This window comes from Pan troglodytes, chromosome X (assembly GCF_028858775.2).
Source record: "Pan troglodytes isolate AG18354 chromosome X, NHGRI_mPanTro3-v2.0_pri, whole genome shotgun sequence".
Lineage (NCBI taxonomy): Eukaryota > Metazoa > Chordata > Mammalia > Primates > Hominidae > Pan > Pan troglodytes.
This window is the reverse complement of record NC_072421.2, coordinates 50309780-50337665: the sequence shown is the minus strand read 5'-3', so window position 1 is coordinate 50337665 and position 27886 is coordinate 50309780. Positions and strand designations below refer to the sequence as shown.

The 27886-nt window shown below is 36.5% G+C and overlaps 1 protein-coding gene across 4 annotated transcripts in view; it reads right to left on the bottom strand.

The window, feature by feature from the left end:
• Positions 1 to 27886, bottom strand: part of CCNB3 (cyclin B3) — a 105369-nt gene that overhangs the window by 50298 nt on the left and 27185 nt on the right. For all 4 annotated transcript variants that reach the window (XM_063803868.1, XM_063803867.1, XM_016944208.2 and 1 more), the window contains 4 exons: positions 19748 to 19822; positions 19105 to 19237; positions 15482 to 15589; positions 9395 to 9525 (listed from right to left, as the gene is read on the bottom strand). In XM_063803868.1, the coding sequence (XP_063659938.1) occupies positions 9395 to 9525; positions 15482 to 15589; positions 19105 to 19200 (335 nt within the window). In that variant the 5' untranslated portion in view covers positions 19201 to 19237; positions 19748 to 19822. The remainder of the gene's footprint in view (positions 1 to 9394; positions 9526 to 15481; positions 15590 to 19104; positions 19238 to 19747; positions 19823 to 27886) is intronic.

The following is a 27886-nucleotide window of genomic DNA, read 5'->3' as shown; positions in this document are numbered from 1 at the left end:
TTCTTGTTTTTGTCAGGTTTGTCAAAGATCAGATGGTTGTGACAAGCTGATTCTAAAATTTATATAGAATTGCAAGGAACCCAAAATAGTCAAAACAATCTTGAAAAAGAAGAACAAAATTTGGAGGAGTCACACTTCCCAATTTCAAAACACAACATGAAGCTGCAATAATCAAGACAATATGGTACTGGCATAATGATAGTTAATGAGAGACATACAGATAAATGGAATAAAATTGAGAGTCCATATATAAACACATTTATGGTCAACTGATTTCCAAGAAGGGTGCCAAGACAATTAAGAAAGGTTAGTTTTCTCAACAAAAAGTGCTGGAAAAACTGGATATCCACACTCAAAACAATGAAGTTAAGGCTCCTAATACACACCACCAATAAAAATTAACTGAAAATAGATCAAAACCCTAAGTTAAGAGCTAAAACTTTAAAATTCTTAGAAGAAAACAGGTGTAAATTTTCTTAACCTGGGATTTGGCAGTGGTTTCTTAGGCATGACATCAAAATCATAAACAACAAAAGAAAAAACAAATTAGACTTCTTCAGAATTAAAAATTTCTGTACTTCAAAGGACATCATCAACAAAGTGAAAAGATAACCCAAAAAATGGATGAAAATATTTGCAACTCGTATCTGATCAGGGACTTGTATCTAAAATATATAAAGAACTCTTACAACTCAACAATACAAAGACCAACAATTATTTACGATTATTATATGTCAATTAAAAATAAAATTAAAAAATTAAAAAATAAAAGCATAAAAAATGGGCAAAAGATCCAAACAGACATTCCTCCAAAGAAGTACCAAATAGCCAATAAGTATATAAATGATGCTCAACATCATTAGTCAGAGAAATGCAAACCTAAAAACCACAATGAGATACCACTTCACACCCACCATGATGGGTGTTTAAAAAAAAAAAAAACACTGCCAGCTGGGCATGGTGGCTCACTCCTGTAATCCCAGCACTTTGGGAGGCCGAGGCAGGCAGATCACTTGAGGTCAGGAGTTTGAGACCAGCCTGGCCAACGTGGCAAAACCCCATCTCTACTAAAAATATAAAAATTAGCCGGAGGTGGTTGTGGGCACCTGTAATCCCAGCTACTCAGGAGGCTGAGGCACAAGAACCACTGGAATCCAGGAGGCAGAGTTTGCAGTGAGCCAAGATTGCACCATTTCCCTCTAGCCTGGGTGACAGAGTGAGACTCTGTCTCAAGGAAAAACAAAAACAAAAACACAACACTGCCACCATTCCACAGTGGCTATACCATTTTACATTTCCTCCAGTAAATACACTGCTGGAGGAAATGTAAAATGGTGTAGCCACTATGGAATACAGCTTGGCAGTTCCTCAATACATGGAGCACAGAATTACCATATGACCCAGCAACCACACTCCTAAGTATATACACAAAAGAATTGAAAACAAGTTTTCAAACAAAAAGGTATACACAAATATTCAATAGCAGCACTATTCACAATAACCAAAAGGTAGAAACAATGCAAATATCTATCAACTGATAGATGGGTAAACCAAATGTGTTGTATATATGCAATGAAATATTACTTGGCAATAAAAAGAAATGAAGTACTGACAACCTGCTATGACACGGATAACCTCAAAAACATGCTAAGTGAAAGAAGCTAGACACAAAAGACCACACATTGTCTAATTCCATTTATATGAAACATCCAGAATAGGGAAATCTACATAGAAACAGAAAGTAGATTAGTGGTTGCCCAAAGCTGGGCAGATTGGGGGTATTGAGAGGTGATAACCAAAGGTACAGGGTTTCTTTGGAGTTAATGAAAATGTCCTAAAATTGATTGTCATGGCTGTATAACTGTGAATATACTAAATACCATTGAATTGTATACTTTAAATGGGTGAACTGTTTGGTATGCAAATTATATCTCAATAAAGCTGTTACCAAAAAAAAAAAGACTTAATGATTATACATCTGTGATCACAGTGAGCTCTCAATAAATGGCAGCTATTACTAGTTTTCCTACTATTATTAGGGTCCTTTCCACTGAACCCTGAGTGAAGAGAAGAATGTTTACGGCATTTGTGAGGATTGCCCTGCTAAAGTCAGAATGATGGTGGAGACAAGATAGCCAAATAGGAACAGCTCCAGTCTACAGCTCCCAGCATGAGCAACGCAGAAGTGATTTCTGCATTTCCAACTGAGGTACCAGGTTCATCTCACTGGGGAGTGCCGGACAGTGGGTGCAGGACAGTGGGTGCAGCGCACCATGCACGAGCTGAAGCAGGGTGAAGCATCACCTCACCCGGGAAGTGCAAGGGGTCAGGGAATTCCCTTTCCTAGTCAAAGAAAGGGGTGACAGATGGCATCTGGAAAATCAGGTCACTCCCACCCTAATACTGCGCTTTTCCAACAGGCTTAACAAACGGCACACCAGGAGATTATATCCCGCACATGGCTCGGAGGGTCCTATGCCCACAGAGCCTCGCTTATTGCTAGCACAGCAGTCTGAGATCAAACTGCAAGGCGGCAGCAAGCCTGGGGGAGGGGCACCTGCCATTGCCCAGGCTTGAGTAGGTAAGCAAAGCAGCCAGGAAGCTTGAACTGGGTGGAGCCCATCACAGCTCAAGGAGGCCTGCCTGCCTCTGTAGGCTCCACCTCTGGGGGCAGAGCACAGACAAACAAAAGACAGCAATAACCTCTGCAGACTTAAATGTCCCTGTCTGACAGCTTTGAAGAGAGTAGTGGTTCTCCCAGCACGCAGCTGGAGATCTGAGAACGGGCAGACTGCCTCATCAAGTGGGTCCCTGACCCCTGAGTAGCCTAACTGGGAGGCACCCCCAAGTAGGGGCGGACTGACACCTCACACGGCCGGGTACTCCTCTGAGACAAAACTTCCAGAGGAACAATCAGGCAGCAACATTTGCGGTTCACCAATATCTGCTGTTCTGCAGCCACCACTGCTGATACCCAGGCAAACAGGGTCTGGAGTGGACCTCCAGCAAACTCCAACAGACCTGCAGCTGAGGGTCCTGACTGTTAGAAGGAAAACTAACAAACAGAAAGGACATCCACACCAAAAACCCATCTGTACATCACCATCACCAAAGACTAAAGGTAGATAAAACCACAAAGATGGGGAAAAAACAGAGCAGAAAAACCGGAAACTCTAAAAATCAGAGCGCCTCTCCTCCTCCAAAGGAACACAGCTCCTCACCAGCAACAGAACAAAGCTGGATGGAGAATGACTTTGACGAGTTGAGAGAAGAAGGCTTCAGAAGATCAAACTACTCTGAGCTAAAGGAAGAAGTCCGAACCAATGGCAAAGAAGTTAAAAACTTTGAAAAAAAATTGGACGAATGGCTAACTAGAATAACCAATGCAGAGAAGTCCTTAAAGGACCTGATGGAGCTGAAAACCATGGCACGAGAACTATGTGACGAATGCACAAGCCTCAGTAACCAAGGCGATCAACTGGAAGAAAGGGTATCAGCAATGGAAGACGAAATGAATGAAATGAAGCATGAAGAGAAGTTTAGAGAAAAAGAATACAAAGAAATGAACAAAGCCTCCAAGAAATATGGGACTATGTGAAAAGACCAAATCTACGCCTAATTGGTGTACCTGAAAGTGACAGGGAGAATGGAACCCGATGGAAAACACTCTGCAGAATATTATCCAGGAGAACTTCCCCAATCTAGCAAGGCAGGCCAACATTCAAATTCAGGAAATACAGAGAACGCCACAAAGATACTCCTCGAGAAAAGCAACTCCAAGACACATTATTGTAAGATTCACCAAAGTTGAAATGAAGGAAAAAATGTTAAGGGCAGCCAGAGAGAAAGGTCGGGTTACCCACAAAGGGAAGCCCATCAGACTTACAGCAGATCTCTCGGCAGAAACTCTACAAGCCGGAAGAGAGTGGGGGCCAATATTCAACATTCTTAAAGAAAAGAATTTTCAACCCAGAATTTCATATCCACCCAAACTAAGCTTCATAAGCAAAGGAGAAATAAAATCCTTTACAGACAAGCAAATGCTGAGAGATTTTGTCACCACCAGGCCTGCCCTAAAAGAGCTCCTGAAGGAAGCACTAAACATGGAAAGGAACAACTGGTACCAGCCACTGCAAAAACATGCCAAATTGTAAAAACCGTCAAGGATAGGAAGAAACTGCACCAACTAATGAGCAAAATAACCAACTAACATCATAATGACAGGATCAAATTCACACATAACAATACTAACCTTAAATGTAAATGGGCTAAATGCTCCAATTAAAAGGCACAGACTGGCAAAGTGGATAAAGAGTCAATACCCATCAGTGTGCTCTATTCAGGAAACCCATCTCACGGGCAGAGATACACATAGGCTCAAAATAAAGGGATGGAGGAAGATCTACCAAGCAAATGGAAAGCAAAAAAAGGCAGGGGTTGCAATCCTAGTCTCTCATAAAACAGACTTTAAACCAACAAAGATCAAAAGAGACAAAGAAGGCCATTACATAATGGTAAAGGGATCAATTCAACAAGAAGAACTAACTATCCTAAATATATATGCACCCAATACAGGAGGACTCAGATTCATAAAGCAAGTCCTTAGTGACCTACAAAGAGACTTAGACTCCCACACAATAATAATGGGAGACTTTAACACCCCACTGTCAACATTAGACAGATCAATGAGACAGAAAGTTAACAAGGATATCCAGGAATTGAACTCAGCTCTGCACCAAGCAGATCTAGTAGACATCTACAGAACTCTCCACCCAAAATCAACAGAATATATATTCTTTTCAGCACCACACCACACCTATTCCAAAATTGACCACATAGTTGGAAGTAAAGCTCTCCTCAGCAAATGTAAAAGAACAGAAACTATAACAAACTGTCTCTCAGACCACAGTGCAATCAAACTAGAACTCAGGATTAAGAAACTCACTCAAAACCGTTCAACTACATGGAAACTGAACAACCTGCTCCTGAATGACTACTGGGTAAATAACAAAATTAAGGCAGAAATAAATATGTTCTTTGAAACCAACGAGAACAAAGACACAAAACACCAGAACCTCTGGGATACATTCAAAGCAGTGTGTAGAGGGAAATTTATAGCACTAAATGCCCGCAAGAGAAAGCAGGAAAGATCTAAAATGGACACCCTAACATCACAATTAAAAGAACTAGAGAAGTAAGAGCAAACACATTCAAAAGCTAGCAGAAGGCAAGAAATAACCAAGATCAGAGCAGAAATGAAGGCAATAGAGACACAAAAAACCCTTCAAAAAATCAATGAATCCAGGAGCTGGTTTTTTGAAAAGATCAACAAAATTGATAGATGGCTAGCAAGAATAATAAAGAAGAAAACAGAGAAGAATCAAATAGACGCAATAAAAAATGACAAAGGGGATATCACCACCGATCCCACAGAAATACAAACTACCATCAGAGAATACTATAAACACCTCTACGCAAATAAACTAGAAATTCTAGAAGAAATGGATAAATTGTTCGACACATACACTCTCCCAAGACTAAATCAGGAAGAAGTTGAATCTCTGAATAGACAAACAACAGACTCTGAAATTGAGGCAATAATTAATAGCTTACCAACCAAAAAAAGTCCAGGACCAGATGGATTCACAGCCGAATTCTACCAGAGGTACAAGGAGGAGCTGGTACCATTCCTTCTGAAACTATTCCAATCAATAGAAAAAGAGGGAATCCTCCCTAACTCATTTTATGAGGCCAGCATCATTCTGATACCAAAGCCTGGCAGAGACACAACAAAAAAAGAGAATTTTAGACCAATATCTTTGATGAACATTGATGCAAAAACCCTCAATAAAATACTGGCAAACCGAATCCAGCAGCACAGCAAAAAGCTTATCCACCATGATCAAGTGGGCTTCATCCCTGGGATGCAAGGCTGGTTCAACATATGAAAATCAATAAACATAATCCAGCATTTAAACAGAACCAAAGACAAAAACCACATGATTATCTCAATAGATGCAGAAAAGGCCTTTGACAAAATTCAACAATCCTTCATGCTAAAAACTCTCAATAAATTAGGTATTGATGGGACGTATCTCAAAATAATAAGAGATATCTGTGACAAACCCACAGCCAATATCATACTGAATGGACAAAAACTGGAAGCATTCCCTTTGAAAACTGGCACAAGACAGGGATGCCCTCTCTCACCACTCCTATTCAACATAGTGTTGGAAGTTCTGGCCAGGGCAATCAGGCAGCAGAAGGAAATAAAGGGCATTCAATTAGGAAAAGAGGAAGTCAAATTGTCCCTGTTTGCAGATGACATGATTGTATATCTAGAAAACCCCATTGTCTCAGTCCAAAATCTCCTTAAGCTAATAAGCAACTTCAGCAAATTCTCAGGATACAAAATCCATGTGCAAAAATCACAAGTATTCTTATACACCAATAACAGACAGAGAGCCAAATCATGAGTGAACTCCCATTCACAATTGCTTCAAAGAGAATAAAATACCTAGGAATCCAACTTACAAGGGATGTGAAGGACCTCTTCAAGAAGAACGACAAACTACTGCTCAATGAAATAAAAGAGGATACAAACAAATGGAAGAACATTCCATGCTCATGGGTAGGAAGAATCAATATTGTGAAAATGGCCATACTGCCCAAGGTAATTTAGAGATTCCATGCCATCCCCATCAAGCTACCAATGACTTTCTTCACAGAATTGGAAAAAAACTACTTTAAAGTTCATATGGAACCAAAAAAGAGCCCGCATTGACAAATCAATCCTAAGCCAAAAGAACAAAGCTGGAGGCATCATGCTACCTGACTTCAAACTATACTACAAGCCTATAGTAACCAAAACAGCATGGTACTGGTACCAAAACAGAGATATAGACCAATGGAACAGAACAGAGCCCTCAGAAATAATACCACACATCTACAACTATCTGATCTTTGACAAACCTGACAAAAACAAGCAATGGGGAAAGGATTCCCTATTTAATAAATGGTGCTGGGAAAACTGGCTAGCCATATGTAGAAAGCTGAAACTGGATCCCTTCCTTTCACCTTATACAAAAATTAATTCAAGATGGATTAAAGACTTAAATGTTAGACCTAAAACCATAAAAACCCTAGAAGAAAACCTAGGCAATACCATTCAGGACATAGGCATGGGCAAGGATTTCATGTCTAAAACACCAAAAGCAATGGCAACAGAAGTCAAAATTGACAAATGGGATCTAATTAAACTAAAGAGCTTCTGCACAGCAAAAGAAACCCCCATCAGAGTGAACAGGCAACCTACAGAATGGGAGAAAATTTTTGCAACCTACTCATCTGACAAAGGGCTAATATCCAGAATCTACAATGAACTCAAACAAATTTACAAGAAAAAAGCAAACAACCCCATCAAAAAGTGGGTGAAGGATATGAACAGACATTTCTGAAAAGAAGACATTTATGCAGCCAAAAAACACATGAAAAAATGCTCATCATCACTGGCCATCAGAGAAATGCAAATCAAAACCACAATGAGATACCATCTCACACCAGTTAGAATGGCGATCATTAAAAAGTCAGGAAACAACAGGTGCTGGAGAGGATGTGGAGAAATAGGAACACTTTTACACTGTTGGTGGGACTGGAAACTAGTTCAACCATTGTGGAAGTCAGTGTGGCGATTCCTCAGGGATCTAGAACTAGAAATACCATTTGACCCAGCCATCCCATTACTGGGTATATACCCAAAGGATTAGAAATCATGCTGCTATAAAGACACATGCACATGTATGTTTATTGCAGCACTATTCACAATAGCAAAGACTTGGAACCAAGCCAAATGTCCAACAATGATAGACTGGATTAAGAAAATGTGGCACATATACACCATGGAATACTATGCAGCCATAAAAAATGATGAGTTCATGTCCTTTGTAGGGACATGGATGAAGCTGGAAACCTTCATTCTCAGCAAACTATCGCAAGGACAAAAAACCAAACACCGCATGTTCTCACTCATAGGTGGGAATTGAACAATGAGAACACATGGACACAGGAAGGGGAACATCACACACTGGGGACTGTTGTGGGGTCGGGGGAGAGGGGAGGGATAGCATTAGGAGATATACCTAATGCTAAATGAGTTAATGGGTGCAGCACACCAACATGGCACATGTGTACATATGTAACAAACCTGCACGTTGTGCACATGTATCCTAAAACTTAAAGTATAATAATAATAATAATAATAAAACAAAGAAACATAAAAAAATAAAGTCAGAATGGTGAAAGAAACTTAAAAGAAAATAATGCAGAGAATTGAGGTCAAAATATGCATGCAAACTCCAGAATTCCATTTCAGCAGGAAACCAAGTAAGGCTAAATGCTAATCTTCTTTCTGCTGGGTAATTAGCACAATATCCTGTGGACTGTGCATGTTATTTTCTAGAGTTACCCAGTCTTTTTAGCTTACCCTTTGGTGTTCCCAGGAGTGATAATCCAAACATCTCACAACCAGTATGGCACTGCACCAACCAATCACAGTGGAAGCTAGCATCAAACAACCAGTACAATAGTACTGGTATGTGTTGGCTAAATAGCAGCCCTACATGTTTCCAAGAGATACAGGATGTAGTTCTGTGCTCTATACCAGGCCTTCTGGCTAGCAAATAACTGAAAAGATGCTGTGTTAACATCACTCCACCTTGACCTCATAAGATTTTCAGAGGGGAATAAGGCAATATGATTGACTTTAGCCCTGTAATAGCCAGCTATCTAATCTATTCAGATGTAGATTAGTTAGTCCCTGAAGAATAATTCCCATCGGAATGAGGAGGGGATAAAGTCTTCCTAGAGGTAAATTATTTTTCCAATCCTAAATGGGAATGTGCATCTGTACTTGTAGAACCTGTGAACGGTACCTGTAACAGCTGAAAACCACATGTTTTTGCTCTAGGGAGATAGTAATTTATCTCCAGTAACATGGGACAAACCTCCCGTAAAGCTTCTAATGGAATAAGCTGACTGGCAAGCTACCAGTCAGCTGCTGAGAATCCCTGAAAAGTTAAGTTGTCTCCACACTATAAAGCACAGACTAGCTCAAACAGGTACTGAATTACTAAAACACAGGAAAAGATGAGCACAAGGTCTTTTGGCAAATTTTCCAATGACAAGAGCTCTTTCAATATGCACACACGTAATGAAAGAGGAGAGACAGAAGAGGCTTTTTTTAACTCTTCAGCAACCACAGCTGAGCCCACCTCAGCACTCAAGGTTAATGTGGTAGTCACCATTGTGGCTCGCTAAATATGTTCTCAATGGGGACAAAAGGATGTCACATACTCTACCATCTAAAATAATGCCATCTGAGTCCCCTTTCACTCACCATTTTAGATTCCGCTTATTCTTTTTGGCCAGTCCAAGAGCACGTGTGTTCCTGTTTATCTTCTTGGAAACATCTTTTACAAACTCTTTATTGGCTTCTTTCTTGGGCTGGACAGGTTGACATTGAGAAGCCTGCAAAAAAAAAGGTGGGTTGGGGGGCAGGGGAAGAAGGAGGCAAGAAAATGAAGAAAACCACAAATTACCTAAAAGGTGGCTCTCATAGGAAAGTCCTGACCCACATAAGTTGGTTGGGTGTTCCCAGGAGTGATAATCCAAACATCTCACAACCAGTATGGCAGTGGGCCAACCAATCACAGTGGAAGCTAGCATCAAACAACCAGTGCAGTAGTACTGGTATGTGTTGGCTAACTAGCAGCCCTATGTGTTTCCAAGAGATACAGGATGTAGTTCTGTGCTCTATGCCAGGCCTACTAGCTGGCCCATAACTGAAAATATGCCGTGTTAACATCATACTCCACCACTTTGACCTCATAAGATTTTCAGAGGGGGAAAAAAGGCAGTATGATTGACTTTGCTGTCTGGGTGTGCCTCTTCAGGATATACCTCTAACACTACATACTACCTGTGATATATCTATCCCATCTCACTAAGTGGCATTTATGTAACTCAGGGCTTTGGGGAGTTCCACACAGACTCTAATCCTGACTAACACTATTAAACAGTAGGAAAGATCATGGGACTGTTAATAATGTCAGTAAAAATACACTTAAAGTTATATCTTTAAAATGAAACAAACAGGCTAGTCACAGTGGCTCTTGCCTGCAGTCCCAGCACTTTGAGAGGTCATGGTGGGAGGATCACTTGAGCCCAGGAGTTCAAGACCAGCCTGGGCAACATAGGGAGACCCTGTCACTACAAAAAAATAATAAAAAAATAGCTCGGTGTGGTGGCACATGCCTATGGTCCCAGCTACTTGGGGGGAATGAGGTAAGAGGATTGCTTGAGTCCGGGAGGTTGAGACTACAGTGAGCTTCAACCACGCTACTGTACTCCAGACTGGGCAACAGAGCAAGACCCTGTCTCAAAAAAGTTTTAAAAATTAAAAAATTAAATGACACAAATGAACCTAATTATATTTCAAATAAGTACCATAACTACATTAAAGGAAAAAAGAAAGCAGAATAAAAGACCAGAAATAACCAATCCAAGTCACTTATAAATAGTATTTGACTACCACCTTCAAAGTATACATCCTCAATTAGGATAGGTCTGCAGGGGTTTGTAGATATTGCTAATAAATCTGGAACTCTTTTTAGTAGGTTTGCTTATTACAGTGGTTTGGATGAAGCCATTTTGAAACTCTTTTAGCTGTATTACAGTATTAAGTAAATGTGTTGATGTTCTTGGGAGCCAGGGTTCTCATTATAGAACATACAAATAAGGACTAGTGAATCTAAGAAAGAATTTTATGTATTGAAATTGAAGCTGCACGAATTCATGATTTCCTAAATAGGTATATGTGTGTACATATACTAAATGCCCACATCAAAAAGCCAGAAAGATCTCAAATAGACAACCTAACATCATGACTAAAAGAACTAGAGAACCAAGAGCAAACAAACCCCAAAGCTAGCAAAAGACAAGAAGTAATCAAAATTCGAGTGGAAGTGAAGGAGAGAGAGACACAAAAAAACCTTAAAAAAATCAACAAATCCAGGAGCTGGCTTTTTGAAAAAAATTAATAAAACAGACAGACTGTTAGCTAGACTAATAAGAAAAGAGAGAAGAATAAAATAGACACAGTCAGAAATAAGGGGGATATCACCATGACCCCACAGAAATACAAACAACCATCAGAGAATACTATAAACACCTCTATGCACATAAACTAGAAAATCTAGAAGAAATGGATAAATTCCTGGACACATACACCCTCCCAAGACTGAACCAGTTATACACATATATTTGTATATACAGACGTATGTATAAGTACACATTTGTGTATATAAAAATACAGATATTTCCTAGCTCTGTCTGCAGAATGGGCAGAAAAAGCAGACATCCTAATAGCACATCTAGCATCAATATCTTGGTATCTAATATCACTCCCCATTAAAGGGAACCAGAACTCTGGAGAAATGTTTGACTCCAGGGCTTGGACAAAGGAGACATAAGATGAGTCTGGAACATCTTTTTAAGCTGGAAAGAAAATGCTCAAAAAATTATGAGAGCGTGTCACAAGGACACGGTAGTGAGATTGAAGGTGCTCCTAACTGGCCAAAGATGGGGCAATTTGAGCACCAAAATAAAGTACAATAATGAACAGTAAACCTCTGGAAAATATGAACTCATGAGTCCATACTGATAATAAACAGTGGAGAAGGGAAGGCTCATGCTTGTAGAGTATGTCCTACAGATTCCTTACTAGTTGCAAGAGAAAAAGATAAATAATAATGATACAGTACAAAAACCAGGCAACATCTTGAACAGGTGATCAAAATTAACATCATCAATGAAAGACAGACATCCTGTGCCTCCAGATATACTTTGAGAAGGATAGCAAGAACATAACCTACACAGTATCCTAGCCAAGAATGTATCAATCTAGTCACAAGCAAACATTAGACAAAAACAAAATGAGGACTTTTCTATTTTACAAAGTGGGGAGTTGGGTGGGACTGCATCCTCAAAAATGGCAACGTCATTAAAAAAAAAGGCTATGGAAATGTTCCAGGTTAAGAGGCTAAAAAGACAAGTAAATACATGATCCTAGCCCGGATCCTTTACTGGAGGGGAAAACGTGCTATAAAGGTTGTTATAAGGTCAACTGACAAAATTGGAATATAGATGATTGATTACACAAAACTGCTATATCAATGTAAATTTAGAAAATTGATAAGTATATTGTGGTTATATAAGACAATTTCCCTATTCTTAGGAAATACACACTGTACTTACGGGTAAAGGGACCATGACATATACAAGCAAATGAGAAAGCACGTGGGACAAAATGTCAATAAGTAGTCTACTATAGGGTATACTGGTGTTCTTTGTACAATTTTCATTTTTGCAACACTTCATAAATTTGAAGTTATTTCCAAATTAAATGTAGAAAAAAAAGTATGTCTTTGTATCATCAGATCATAATAAACAACCACAGTCCAATAGGAAACTCTTTCTTAGGACCTCAAGTCATCTACCTCTGCACAGTCACCATTTTAACTTCACCTAAAGTTTTGCAAACTCCTTATATGTACAATCAAGATTCAGAATGGGAAAAGAGGTGCATTCATGGCAAGAAAGACGTGGAGATCATAACTCCCAAGATGAAACTCTCTACTTGCCATACATACAGGTACAAAGCACTGATATTTTCAAGTTTAAGCTCCAGGGGACCTTTACTTGTACTTCCCCATAATTCTTTCACCATAAAATAGGAAAATAGAAGTGAAGGTTGGGTGTGGTGGCTCACACCTATAATCGCAGCACTTTGGGAGGTCGAGGCAGGAGGATTGCTTGAGCCTAGGAGTTCAAGACCAGCCTGGGCAACATGGCAAAATCCCATCTCTACAAAAAGAATACATAAATTAGCTGGGCATGGTGGCAATCACCTGTAGTCCCAGCTATTCAGGAGGCTGAGGCTGCAGTGAGCTGTGATCATGCCAGCTTGGGCAGAAGAGCAAGACTTTATCTCAAAAAAATAAATAAAATAACATATATAAATAAAAATAAATGAAAGTCCTACTTACGCAAAACCATTTAGGCAAACATGGATATAGGCCCTATCTCCTTGTCTACTGGCTTAGCACCAGTTCTTAAATATCATAAGTCCTTCCCATGCTAGAAATGATAAGGGAGAGGAAAAGAAAAACTCACAGCAGATTAACTAATTAAAACAGATTAACTCTTTTTGGCAGGCCAGGATCTCACTGTGGCAAATGTTGAGAAGAATACAGGGATGAAGACATGGAGACCTAATAATACTGACTGTAAGAAGCAAATTATCATATAGGGAACCTCCAAAACCCAGAGAGAAAGGAGCCCTCAACTGTCAAATAGATGAGCTCAGATATCTGCAGTAATGCCCAACCCTAGGAATGGCTTAGGTACATTGTAATGATGGAACTGTCTCTGGAAGGCACCAAAGACCATTCAAGGTAACCAAGGTAAATCTTCAGAACTTGAGTGCAAACGGTAAATGGGCTTTCTGAGCAGCCAGAGAGCTAGAAGCAGAGACTCTGCTCAGAGATCCCTTGCTCCCCTGCCCCCTAACCCCATGGGGATATGGCCAAACAGATGCTCAATTCAGCTGGAGAATCAGGAGGGTCCTAGATACCTGCATGGATTTCCCATTATTGATACACTTCATGTATATCTGTTCTTTCTGAATGGTAAGATAAATTCATGAAAAAAGGGACTGAGATGTCACAAGAAAGTTTCTCATGCGCTGTGATACTTTACTGCTGTGATCTGAATATTTGTGTCCCTTTGAAATTCATTATGTTGAAACCTAATCTCCAATGTGATGCTATTAAGAGATAGGCCTTTTGAGAAGTGATTAAGTCATGACAGCACAGCCCTTGTGAATGGGATTAGTGCCCTTATAAAAGAGGCCCGAGGAAGCTTGTTTGCCTCTTCCACCACATGAGGGCACAGGCAAAAGATGTCATCCATGAGGAACGGGCCCTCACCAGATACCAAATCTGCCAGCACCTTGATCTTGGACTTTTCAGCCTCCAGAACTGTGAGCAATAACTTTCTGTTGTTTTTAAGTTACCCAGTCTAAGGTGTTTTGTGATAATTGCCCACATGGACTTAGACACTTTCCTTGCACAGTGTCACTGTACTCCCATCAGGGACTTGGAGGGGCCAAGGCAAGTTACACTAAGATAGGCTGCATCTGCTCCTGATTTGTGGCTACCTTATTTCAGCCAAATTCTGTATCCATGGTTAAATAAGTCAGGAAATTAATCTAACCTTACAAGTGTGTGTGTGGGAAGGGGCTCTTTCTACCAATTGATAGTAAATCTGAAATTATGCAGAAAGCTGTAACTTAAAAAACCATGTTGTAATCTGTATAGGGAAGAGATTGTATTTGCAGAAAGGTGGCCATACAGAATCTAAAGAGCAGCGATCTAAAGGAAAGAACCTTACCAATGCTTATCCAATTATGCCCAAGGGAGTAAAACACTATTTAGTAGATACAAGTATTCTGGTAGCTACACAAGTATACTACATAATGCAGGGCAAGAATAGTTCACCAGGATTATCTATAGCCTAGATAATACAGACTTCAAAACCAACATTGGTGAAGTCCTCATCTATAAAGAAGATATTATAGTGTCTACCTCATAGGATTACATGAGGATTAAGTGAGCTGATGCAGGATAACATGCTTAGCATAGTGCCTGACACATGGTAAGCACCCAGTAGGTGTATCAGTTATTATTATTTTCTAAGACAAAGATTGCCTTTGGCCTGATTCTATATTCAATTAACAACATTCTATTAATTCTGATTTTTACTGGTACCTTAATAATACCAGAAGGGAGGTTACTTGAGAGAATTCTAGCCAAAATTGAATTTCTAGATCTTCATAAAGACTCGATCTTGGAACTATGGTTCTCAACAGTTCTGTGTATCTGGAGGCATTTTTGATTATCACTATGACTGGGCTGCTGGTGGAATTTAATGCCTGAGGACGAGGGGTGCTAGTTGAGATCAGTCCTACACAACAGAAAAATTGTCCTGCTCAAAATGTCCATAATGTGTGAATTGATAAACACTGCACTGGACTACAATGATTCCACTAAAATACTTACCTCGAAGGCCTGGGCAGTCACCGCTGGACTTTATCTAAATGCAAAATTCCATAGTTCTCATAGTTATCTGCAATTTCATATCTGATAATCACTGTCTGCTGCTTCCAGAGAACTCCACCAATTGTTTCAGATGGTATGTGCCAGGAACAGAGCCCCTGCAGTTTCTGAAACTGGGTCATTGGTCCCAAATAAAATTTGCTGTCAAGATTCCAGAGAGGGTCTGGTAAAGTGGAAAGGTCCCTCAAGAAACAGCATGTCTAAGCCTTATGCAAAACCATAGCAAAGGATTGGACTAGCATACTCACATTAGTGAGATCTTCAAAAGCTGATCTCTTTTTGAGTGCTCCCTGAAGTGAAGATGGAGACTCCTGAAGTGAAGATGGAGATATCTTCGTTTGGCAATTCTCCCCCGTCTAAAAAAGTAAAAGAGGTAAATGAGTATATCCAATTGTGAACAGTCTCTTCAGGGACTTTGGGTCCTCTTTAGGGCTCAGGGGAACTCCAGAACCTCAAAGTAACTGAGGATGCATATAATAAACCCCAATAAACTATAACAAAAGGAAATTATGGCACTCAGAGCTGTTTATTAAGTCCCTAAAGGTGGTAGACATTGTTAATGGGGTAAGTCTACGAGGAGGCAAGATGACCTTCAGTGTAACTCACAAAATGAGCAAAGTGTAGCTCAGTAAAGCTCATTTCTCCTCTTACTTCTCTCATACTTACGGTTATCCTATCCAAGGTAGACCACTACCACCCCTACCATTCCTAGTCATTCCTTTAATATAGATGTTTCAGGTAGATCAGTTTAATAATTTAACAAGTATCTAAGTGTCTCTTATGTTAAGCAGCTTTTTCAGGTAGATCAGTTTAATAATTTAACAAATATCTAAGGGTCTCTTATGTTAAGCAGCTTTTAAAACAGCGGTCCCTAACCTTTTTGGCACCAGGGACTGGTTTCATGGAAGACAAATTTTCCACGGACACTGGGGTGGGCTGGTTTTGGGATGATTCAAGCACATTACATTTATTGTGCACATTTATTATTATATTGTAATATATAATGAAATAATTATATAACTCGCCATAATGTAGAATCAGTGGGAGCCCTGAGCTTGTTTTCCTGCAACTAGATAGTCCCATCTGGGGGAAATGGGAGACAGTGACAGATCATAAGGCATTAGATTCTCATAAGGAGCGCGCAACCTTGATCCCTCGCATGAGCAGTTCACAATAGGGTTCATGCTTCTATGAGAATCTAATGCCACTGCTGATCTGACAGGAGGTGGAGCTCAGGAAGTAATATAAGCGATGGGGAGTGGCTATAAATACCGATGAAGCTTTTCTCACTCACTGCTCACCTCCTGCTGTACAGTTGGGTTCCTAACAGGCCACAGACTAGTACTGGTCCATGGCCCAGGGGTTGGGGACCCGTTTTAAAAGACATTACCAGTAAGGATAATAGTATACACATCTAGATACTGCTCCATGGCCCAGGGGTTGGGGACCCGTTTTAAAAGACATTACCAGTAAGGATAATAGCACACACATCTAGATACTGCTCCAGGATCAGCTCTTTACTAACTGTTGACCTTGGACAAGTAACTTAATCTCTAATCCTCAATTTTCTTATCAGTAAAGCTGGATAACTTGCCTTACAGTCCTTGAAGATTAAATAAGACAATACATGTTTTTTAAAAGTTCGTATGAACTGTAAATGGGCAGAAATAGTATTTAAAATAATGTAGTCTGATATGATTGTAAACCTCACAAGGAAAATTTTATACTAAAAACAAAGTTTAGTAATCCAGATTAATCTCTGATTGTTAGTATATATAAAGGAGGGGCCGGGGAAGGGAAGGGGGGTGAATATTTTAAAGCAGAAGGGGCTTTTTTCCCACATATTCTGTGTCTGTGCTTGCCTTACCCCATTCCCAAATGAGTAAGACCATCTCTATAGGGTTAGAGGTTAGGGCAAACCACACTATAGGAGTCTTCTACCCTCTAACAACTTTATGTGGTAAAAATCTCCTAAGTCTCAGACTGCCCTTATGAAATTCTGAAAACAAACCCGCCCTACCTGTGTCAGAGAGCTGTTGTAATGTGAAGCAGGACACTGGGATCAGACCATTTGCTCTGTTCTCCAGCTGTACCATTAACACTTAATACATGGCACAGTGAGTTACCAGAATTGGATTCATGACACAATAAACCAATCCAGCAGAGAGAGCAATCTTAAAAGAGCTGGGGCCCGACGCGGCGGCTCACGCCTGTAATCCCAGCACTTTGGGAGGCTGAGGCGGATGGATCATGAGGTCAAGTGATTGAGACCATTCGGGCCAACACGGGGAAACCCCGTCTCTACCAAAAATACAAAAATTAGCTGGGCGCGGTGGCGCATGCCTGTAGTCCCAGCTACTCAGAAGGCTGAGGCAGGAGAATTGCTTGAACCTGGGAGGCAGAGGTTGCAGTGAGCCGAGATCGTGTCACTGCACTCCAGCCTGGTGACAGAGCAAGACTCCGTCTCAAAACAAACAAACAAACAAACAACAACAACAACCAAAAAAAAAAAAAAAACTAACTGAGGGCCAGGCACAGTGGCTCAGGCCTGTAATCCCAATCCCAGCACTTTGGGAGGCCGAGGCGGGTGGATCACGAGGTCAGGAGTTCAAGACCAGCCTGGCCAAGATGGTGAAACCCCGTCTCTACTAAAAATACAAAAATTAGCCGGGCATGGTGGCAGGCGCCTGTAATCCTAGCTACTCAGGACGCTAAGGCAGGGAATTGCTTAAACCCGGGAGGCAGAGGTTGCAGTGAGCCGAGATCGTGCCGCTGCACTCCAGCCTGGGTGACTGAGCAAGACTCCATCTCAAAACAAAACAGAACAAGCTGAGAAGAATTACTTCCATTTTCTAATTGATTAAGCCAAGACATAAGTAAGCTATTAGTCTTTCATCTAGCTGATGATAAATAATCCCACTAGAAATTAGCCAAAAATGAAACATTATTTTCTCAGAAATTAGCTAAGAAATAAACTGTTATCCAATTCCTATTTAATATTACTGGTAGAAATAATTGACCCCAAATAAAATTATAGCTGAAACTGAACTCAATAAAACTTAGATTTGCAAAATGTACGCCAAGAAAGTTGGTTTTGGAAAAATAATTGCCACTAAAGAAAAGTTACAATGGCAGAACACTAATCCGAAAATTTGGTGTCGACAAAAATTTGATCAATATATCAAATCTTTCTCGAAAAATTTACATAGGAAAAAATTTGGCACCTCGGTGAAAATCATTTTAGTAAAATAAGCAAGATTAGAAAATGTTTATCTGTGCTCAGAGAAAACCAATCAAGGAAATTAAATTCACCTAATGATGTTTTGCTCCAGGAAATACTCTCTTGATGCCAATTCATCAGTGCTAGTATAATTCTGATTAAAATATGTATGATGATGAACACAGAATATCCTAAGGTTAGAACATCAAACTATCAATAAAGTCAAAACAGCAGAGTCAAAATATACCCATTCTTCAAATTTAATAGCTATAAAAAGCATAATAATATATGTGCTGATATAATCTTCATACTCTCCCCAGAATGTACCAGTCTTTCAGCAAGGTGCTTGGAGCTTCTCAGAGAAAGTAAGAATATAGACATGATCATTAATGAGGACTGAGTGTTGTTCAGTTTTGAGGGTTATGGAGGGTGGCCTTCATTTGAGCCCTGCATTTATGGGAATGAAGAGTCCATACTTTCTCCCCAAGTTCTAATTTGCTGGCATTCTCCAACTACAAGGGCTGCAACCCCTCCCCACTTTCTCAGGTTAAACCAGACATATTTCAAAAGACTCACAGGTGAGGATAGGTACTGAGCCAACACAGGAAGAGACTACCAAAGATATTGTTGGGAAAGACAGCTTGCTCTAACCTTTTCAGATGGGTCATGATGACTGGGCACAATTTTGCTGGACTGAGATTTCTTAGGCACAGGTTTGGAGCTCTGGGGTGGTAGTGGCAGTAGCATCACTTAGAGATTCAGCTGCGTCTTGTCCAAGGCAGGGCTGTAATCAGAAAGAGGCTCTTTAACACCATTCACCAGAAACACCATAAATTCTCTGAAAATTCTTGAGAAAACCCAGTCTATCTATAGCATCCCTAGGAGAAAACAGACTTTGATGTTGGGCAGATCTGGATTCAAATCTTGGTTTTATCACAATTAACCTCAGGCAAGTGACTGACTTAAAATCTCTGGGCTTCAGTTACCTCATCTGTAAAATGGAGATAAGTATACCTACCTCTGCAGGGTGTTGTTCAAATTAAATGAGACACTTTATGTAAAAAGCCAAGCACAGTGCCTACCATCCTCTGTGAATGCTGGGATGTTGTCTAGCCCCTAGTTTAGGCCTAGCAACACTGGGGACAAATTACATAGGAGTTTTGCATTGAAAACAAGGAAGAACATGACAGCTCATATAGTATGGAGGCAAGCTGGTAGAGCCAATGTTCTTAAAAGGCATGGGGTCCTGGCAAAGCAATTATGACCCTACAGAGAAAACAATAACTGCACACACATGTATTCGCGATAGGCCAGGCAGTATTCAAAGGCTGCGTTCAATCAGAAGAAACTGTAATCCAGTTCCAGACACCTGGAAGGAACAAAAAATTCAAAAGATGAGATTATAGCAAAATAAACTAACTTATTAAAAAATCATTTGACATAAGAACTTGATCTTGGATTTCCCAGCCTCCAGAACTGTGAGAACTAAATGCCACCCAGTCCATGGCACTTCATAGCAGCGCAAACTAAGTGCTATAGAAACATAATGATTAGTAACTTCACACCAAATGACAGAAGGCAGTGAAACACCGTTTACATAGTTTCTAGGGAAAAAGATTTTTCACCTAGAATTCTATACTTTACCAATTATGCAGATGTGAGGGCAAACTAAAATTACCTAAGGACGAAGATGGTGAAGGAGTAGGGGGAAGAGAAAGGAAGATGGAGGAGAAACAGAAAAATGAGAAAACAGTTGAAAAGTAAGCAGTTGAGCAAAGAAACCAATAAAATATATGGCTAAATCTAAGTAAAGGTTGATAATGTGTCTGTGATGCTTAATATGACTGCTAAAAATGTATTCCTGAAGTATTTTGATAGAGGCAAAATGTTTTTTAAAAAATCCAACTACCTGGAAAAATACAACTAAAATTCTTTTATAGACTTTGTTCAAGGAAAAGGATAGAAATAATGATTAAATCATAATAAAATGTATATGTGTCTGTCATGCCAAACAAACAAAAAAAAAAGAAACATAATGGAAAGCCAGTAATCTTGTTGGGGACAGGGGCTGGAGGAAGGCTTCACAAAGGAAGTAACATGTGATCAGGACTTAAAATGACAAACAGGTTCCCAAGTTGACTGGGAGGTTTCCAGGCAAAGAAAGCCGAGCCCAGGCAGAGGCATGAACATACAGAATTCAGGGATGTCCTAGTTGTCTGGAGTAGGGAGCATAAATAACATGTTGGGGAGGGGTTAAAATGAGGCTGAAAAGCTAGGCTGGGGCCAGGCTGGTAAGAAAAGGAAACAGAAAAGTCTGCAGCTTGAGGGGAAAGTTTAAGAAAGGAGAAAGCCTGATTTGGGTTTCGCTTTGGATGGAGAAGGATGAAACATTTTGTAGGTCAGGAAAAGCCAGTATAAGTATATGCATTCACATATGTTACCTCAGTTGATTCTCACAACAAAACCATAAGGCTAAGCAAGGCAGGTACAATTCTATTTTACAGTCTCAGATGAATTAAGTAACTTACTACCCAGGACAAACTATTAAGGGGCATAGACTGCCCAGCTTTTTCCCGGGCAGTTTCTAAAATACCATGAAGTCTCTTTGATCACACTCAAAAATATTCCAAAACAGTGAAAGGCCATAGTATGAGGAGGTAGAATGAACACAGGTCTTGGAGTTTGAATAACTGGACTTCTAAGCCAGCCAACTTAGCATTTCTGAGCCTCAGTTTCCTCATTTTCAAAACAGCTATAACACCACTTACTTGCAGAGGACTTGTGTGGCTCAAATGCAAATTTACATGTACAAAACCTGATGCATGGCAGGCATTTAATAAATACTGTCTTACTCCCCTCTTCTTCTATCAAATCCAAACCTATATTCCATCTCATTCCTCAAACCTCAGCCAAGCAGCAATAAAGCTAAATTGGGTGCACCCACTGTTAACTGCACTGTATGAAAATCATTTACTCCACTATTATTATTTATGCCTCATAATTTTTTTTATGGATGACCAAAGACTCACACTCTGAAACATTTACCTTTTAAAAGGAAAAAGAAATACGGAGCCCACAGGCTAGAAAACTCTCAGCTGATAACATACAGGTTAACTAAATCTCAGAGAAAATAAGGTTATTTAAATGATGGTCATGTACCCCATTTATTATCGTGAACACTAATCATTTGCATTGAGGGACAGATGCACTGACTTAGGTAAACTAATTTTCCCGGGGAGAAGGGGAGGAGAGGGGATTGACACTATCAAAAAGATCCTTTCATAAAAGGACACTCTCTGCGGAACACTCTCAACTTCTGCCACCTACAGAACCCTGAGCCTTGGGCAAGAAAATTAGAATCCTTTCCCCTTTTCAGACTTTCCATGTCCCCTACATACACACTGGCAAGTGTTGCAGACTCCACTGGACCTCCCAGGGCTGGTGCTGAAACAAACAAAGGGGCAGCAGGGCTAAGCTGATCAAAACAGTCTACAGGAAGTAGTAGCAACTTCATTTTTTATATAAAGGCAGGTTACAGACAGCAAGGCTCTGGGGAGAGAACACAGCATTGTGTCAATAAAACAGCACTGGGCTGGGAAGGATGCCTAAGGTCTAGTTCTGGCCCTGCTGTTAGTTGGCTGGGTGACACTGGGCAAGTCCCTTTCCCTCTCTGGGACCCAGTTTTCCCACCCAATAAAACGAAGCAGTGGAACTAGAGCCTCCTCGCTATTCAATGTGGTCAATGGACAAGCAACATTAGCATCACCTGGAAATTTGTTAGCAATTTAAAACCTCAGGCCCCAAACTAGACCTATCAAATCAAAATCTGCAAATTAACAATATCCCCAGGTGATTTTTATGCACGTTAAGATTTAAGCGCCGCTGTTCTAGGGCCCCTTCTACCTGATCTTCTACGATTCTAAGCGTAGCAGAGGGTGGTGAGAAAGCCAAAGCTGAAGGTGGTTGCCGGTGGGAACAGAAAAGAGCCAGTGAAGATAAAGGGTTAACAATAGAGTGAGGACACATGTGTCCATCCTCCCTTCATATCCTTCAACCTGTAGCTCAAAAGACATGCTGCAAGTAGCATTCTATGACTTAAATATGTCTGATCCCTCTGCACTTGTAGATGAAATTAATCCTGCACACTTTCACTTGTGAAAAGACGTTTTGTAAAAGTACTCTGATTCAGGCACGTGTACTAATTGCTCCATCTAAAAGCTGGGACCCAGTCTCATTTGCTTTGCCATCTCACTCCTTAACAAACACTCCCCCTGCCCAATCTTGTACAGAGCTCACTCCACAGGCTGCTGATCGACAGGAGATTGAAAAGTTTCCTTACAGGAACGCCGCGCATCCCAGCAACAGAATTCAGCAAGGGGCTGGAGTGACGCCCAAGGACCCACTGGCAGGCGACAGAGCCGGACGCTGGAGCCAGCAGTACTTGCCCAAAGGCGCCTACCTCACACCGAGATCGAGGACAGACAGCAAAGACCATCGACGCACCCCTAGACCAGGAGAGGCCAAGGAAATGAACGGAGCTCCTTACTATAGCGACTCGAGTCCGTCTCAACCTGACACCTGCGACCCTCCACAAGCCCAGTTGGGATTTCGAAAACTACAGCCGTCATGAAGTGCAGTGGTGATTGGCCAGCAGACGACCAATCAGCGTGCACAGCTGCGACACACGAAAGCCTAACAGGAAGGGGTGGAGCTGGGTATTTTAAAATCCAACTCGGCCTCTGAAGGACCTCGCAGTAGGGTGTTGTTTCTAGTATAATTGGTTGGACTAGGCTGGGCTGACACGCAGGGAGTATCGGGTCTCTTTAAAGACGAGTTTTTGGCCAGGCGCGGTGGCCTACTCCCGTACTCCCAGCTCTTTGGGAGAGCGAGCTGGGGCGGATCGCTTGAGGACAGGAGTTGGAGATGAGCCTGGGCAACATGGAAAAACCCCATCTCTACAAAAGATACAAAAATCAGTCGGAGCGTAGTGGCGCGTACCTATAGTCCCAGCCACTTGGAAGGCTGAGGTGGTAGGATCACTTGAGCCCGGGAGGCAGAAGTTGCAGTGAGCAATGATTGTGCCACTGCTCTCCAGCCTGGGTGACAGACTGAGACCCTGTCTCAAAAAAATAAAATAAAAGACGCGTTTTCATTTAAATAATCTTGCCAGAGGATGGGAAGAGCAGAGCAGCTGTATGAGGCAGGTACGGGCCTATTAAAAAATTAATATTAATAACCACTTATAGAGTCAAGCATTAATTCCTGCAGGCTTCACAAATAGCCTTGTGAAGGAAGCAAGGCAGAAGTTACTGCCCCTATTTTGTGAATGAGGACCCAAAGTGCAGAGAGCTAATAGTAGTTAAGTTAATTCAACACGTGCTACCTACTATAAAATTTTTTCTTGCTTTAAATCCTGTCCAAAAACAAGATCCTTCTATTATTGCCATTTTACAGATGACAAAATTGTAGTTTTCTAATAGCTCAAGATCTCATTCATTTCATTCATACATTAGTTTAATTGTTTAACAAATATTTATTCATCACTTGCTTTGTGCCAGGAACTAGAATATAGGTATCTTTAAATCAATATTATATATATATATTTATATCTATATTCTATACATATATTTATATCCATATTCTATACATATATTTATATCTATATTTTATACATATATTTATATATATTCTATACATATATTTATATATTCTATATATATTTATCTATATATACTATATATATTTTATATACATTCTATATATATTTATATATATTATATATATTTATATATTCTATATATCTATATATATTCTATATATTTATATATATTCTATATAAATATTTATATATTCTATTTATATTTCTATATATTCCATATATTTATATATGTTCTCTCTATATATATATTCTATATATTTATATATTCTATATATACATATATTCTATATATTTATATATTCTATATATACATATATTCTATATATATTATATATACATATTTATTCTATATATATTTATTCTATATATATTTTTATATATACACTATATATTTATATATACTATATATATTTTATACATAGTATATATATTTATATATACTATATATATTTTATACATAGTATATATATTTTAAATTTGTAAACTATATGTATTTATATAAATACCATATATATATTCTATATATACTATATATTTATGTTAACATGAATATACATATTCACATATATTTATATATATAAATATACATATTCATATATATTTATATATAAGAATATATATATTCATATATATTTCTATATGAATATATATTCATATATTTATATAAATGAATATATATTCATATATATTTCTATATGAATATATATTCATATATATTTCTATATGAATATATATTCATATATATTTATATATATTCATCTATATTTATATATAGTAATATATATTTTTATATATATGAATAAATATTAAATATATATATTTATTTAATTAAATATATATTAAATATATTAAATATATATTCATATATATTTATATATTCTATATATATTCTATATATAAATATATATTCTATATATATAGAATATATAGTCATATATATTTATATATAAATATATATATTCTATATATTTATATATATATATTCTATATATTTATATATATAAATATATATATTCTATATATTTATATATATGAATATAATATGTTCTATATATATTTATATATGGAATATACATATTCATATGTATTTATATATGTTCTATAAATATATTGTATATATATATTCAATATATATTCCATAAATATATTCTATATATAAATATATATTCTACATATATATTCTATAAATATATTCTATATATAAATATATATATTCTATATATATTTATATATACTATATATTTACACATATTCTATATATATCTTTATATATTCTATATATATTCTATATAAATTCTGTATATATATTATATATATATTCTGTATATATATTCTCTATATACATTCTATATATACATATTTATATATATATTTTATACATATTTTTATATAGATATTCTATAGAGATATTTATATATATATTCTATATATTCTATATATAGATATTCTATATATTCTATATCAATATTCTATATATAGATATTCTATATATAGATATTCTATATATTCTATATAGACCTATATGTATAGATATTCATATATTCTATACAGATATTCTATATGTATTCTATATATTCTATATAGGTATTATATACAGATATTCTATATATTCTATATAGATGTCCTATATATAGATATTCTATATATAGATGTCCTATATATATTCTATATATAGATGTCCTATATATATTCTATATATAGCTGTTCTACATATATTCTATATATAGATATTCTACATATATTCATACACAGATATTCTATATATATTCATATACAGATATTCTATATGCATTCTAATATAGATATTCTATATATATTCTATATATAGATATATACATATATATCTATATATAGATATATTCTACATATATATTCTATATAGATATTCTATATGTAGACACATATTCTATATAGATATCTATATATAGAATATATATTGTATACATATTTATATATTTTTTCCATATATATATTCTATATAGAATATATATAGAATTCTATACAGAATATGTATATTCTAGATATATATATCCTAGATAAATATTTATACATATATCCTAGATATATATTTATACATATATCATAGATATATATTTATATATATATCCTAGATGTATATTTATATATAAATTCTAGATATATATATATTCTAGATATATATATATTCTTGATATATATATATTCTAGATATATATACATTCTAGATACATATTTATATATACATTCCAGATATATATTTATATATACATTCTAGATATATATTTACATACATTCTAGATATATATTTACATATATATTCTAGATATATATTTATATATATTCTAGATATATATTTATATATATTCTATATATTTATATATTCTAGATATATATTTTTATATATATTCTAGATATATATTCATATATATATTCTAGATATATATTTATATATATTCCAGATATATATTTTTGTATATATTCTAGATACATATTCATATATATACTCTAGATACATATTTACATATTTATTCTAGGTACATATTTATATATATATTCTGGATACATATTTATATATATTCTATATATATTTAAATATATTCTATATATATTCACATATATTCTATATATATTTATATATTCTATATATTTATATATTCTATATATATATTTATATATTCTATATATATTTATATATTCTATATATTTATATATTCTATATATATTTATATATTCTATATATTTATTCTATATATATCTTTTACATATATTCTATATATATATTTATATTCTATACATATTCTATATATATATTTATATATATTCTATATACATATTTATATATATTCTATATATATATTTATAAATCTTCTACATATATTCTATACATATATTTATATATTTTCTATATATATTTTCTATATATATTCCATATATATTTATACATATAATCTATATATATTTATATGTATATTCTATATATATGTTTATATATTTTATATATATTCTAGATATATATTCATATATATATTCTAGATATATATTTATATATATTCCAGATATATATTTTTGTATATATTCTAGATACATATTCATATATATACTCTAGATACATATTTACATATTTATTCTAGGTACATATTTATATATATATATTCTGGATACATATTTATATATATTCTATATATATTTAAATATATTCTATATATATTTACATATATTCTATATATATTTATATATTCTATATATTTATATATTCTATATATATTTATATATTCTATATATTTATTCTATATATATCTTTTATATATATTCTATATATATATTTATATTCTATACATATTCTATATATATATTTATATATATTCTATATACATATTTATATATATTCTATATATATATTTATAAATCTTCTACATATATTCTATACATATATTTATATATTTTCTATATATATTTTCTATATATATTCCATATATATTTATACATATAATCTATATATATTTATATGTATATTCTATATATATGTTTATATATATTCTATATATATTCTATATATATCTATATATTCTATATATATTCTATATATATCTATATATTCTATATATATTCTATATATCTATATATTCTATATATATTCTATATATAGATTTATATTCTATATATGTCTATACATATTCTATATATATATTTTATATATATTTATGTATTCTATATATATTCCATACATATTTATATATATATTCTATATATATATTTATATGTGTATTCCATATATATTTATATGTATATTCTATA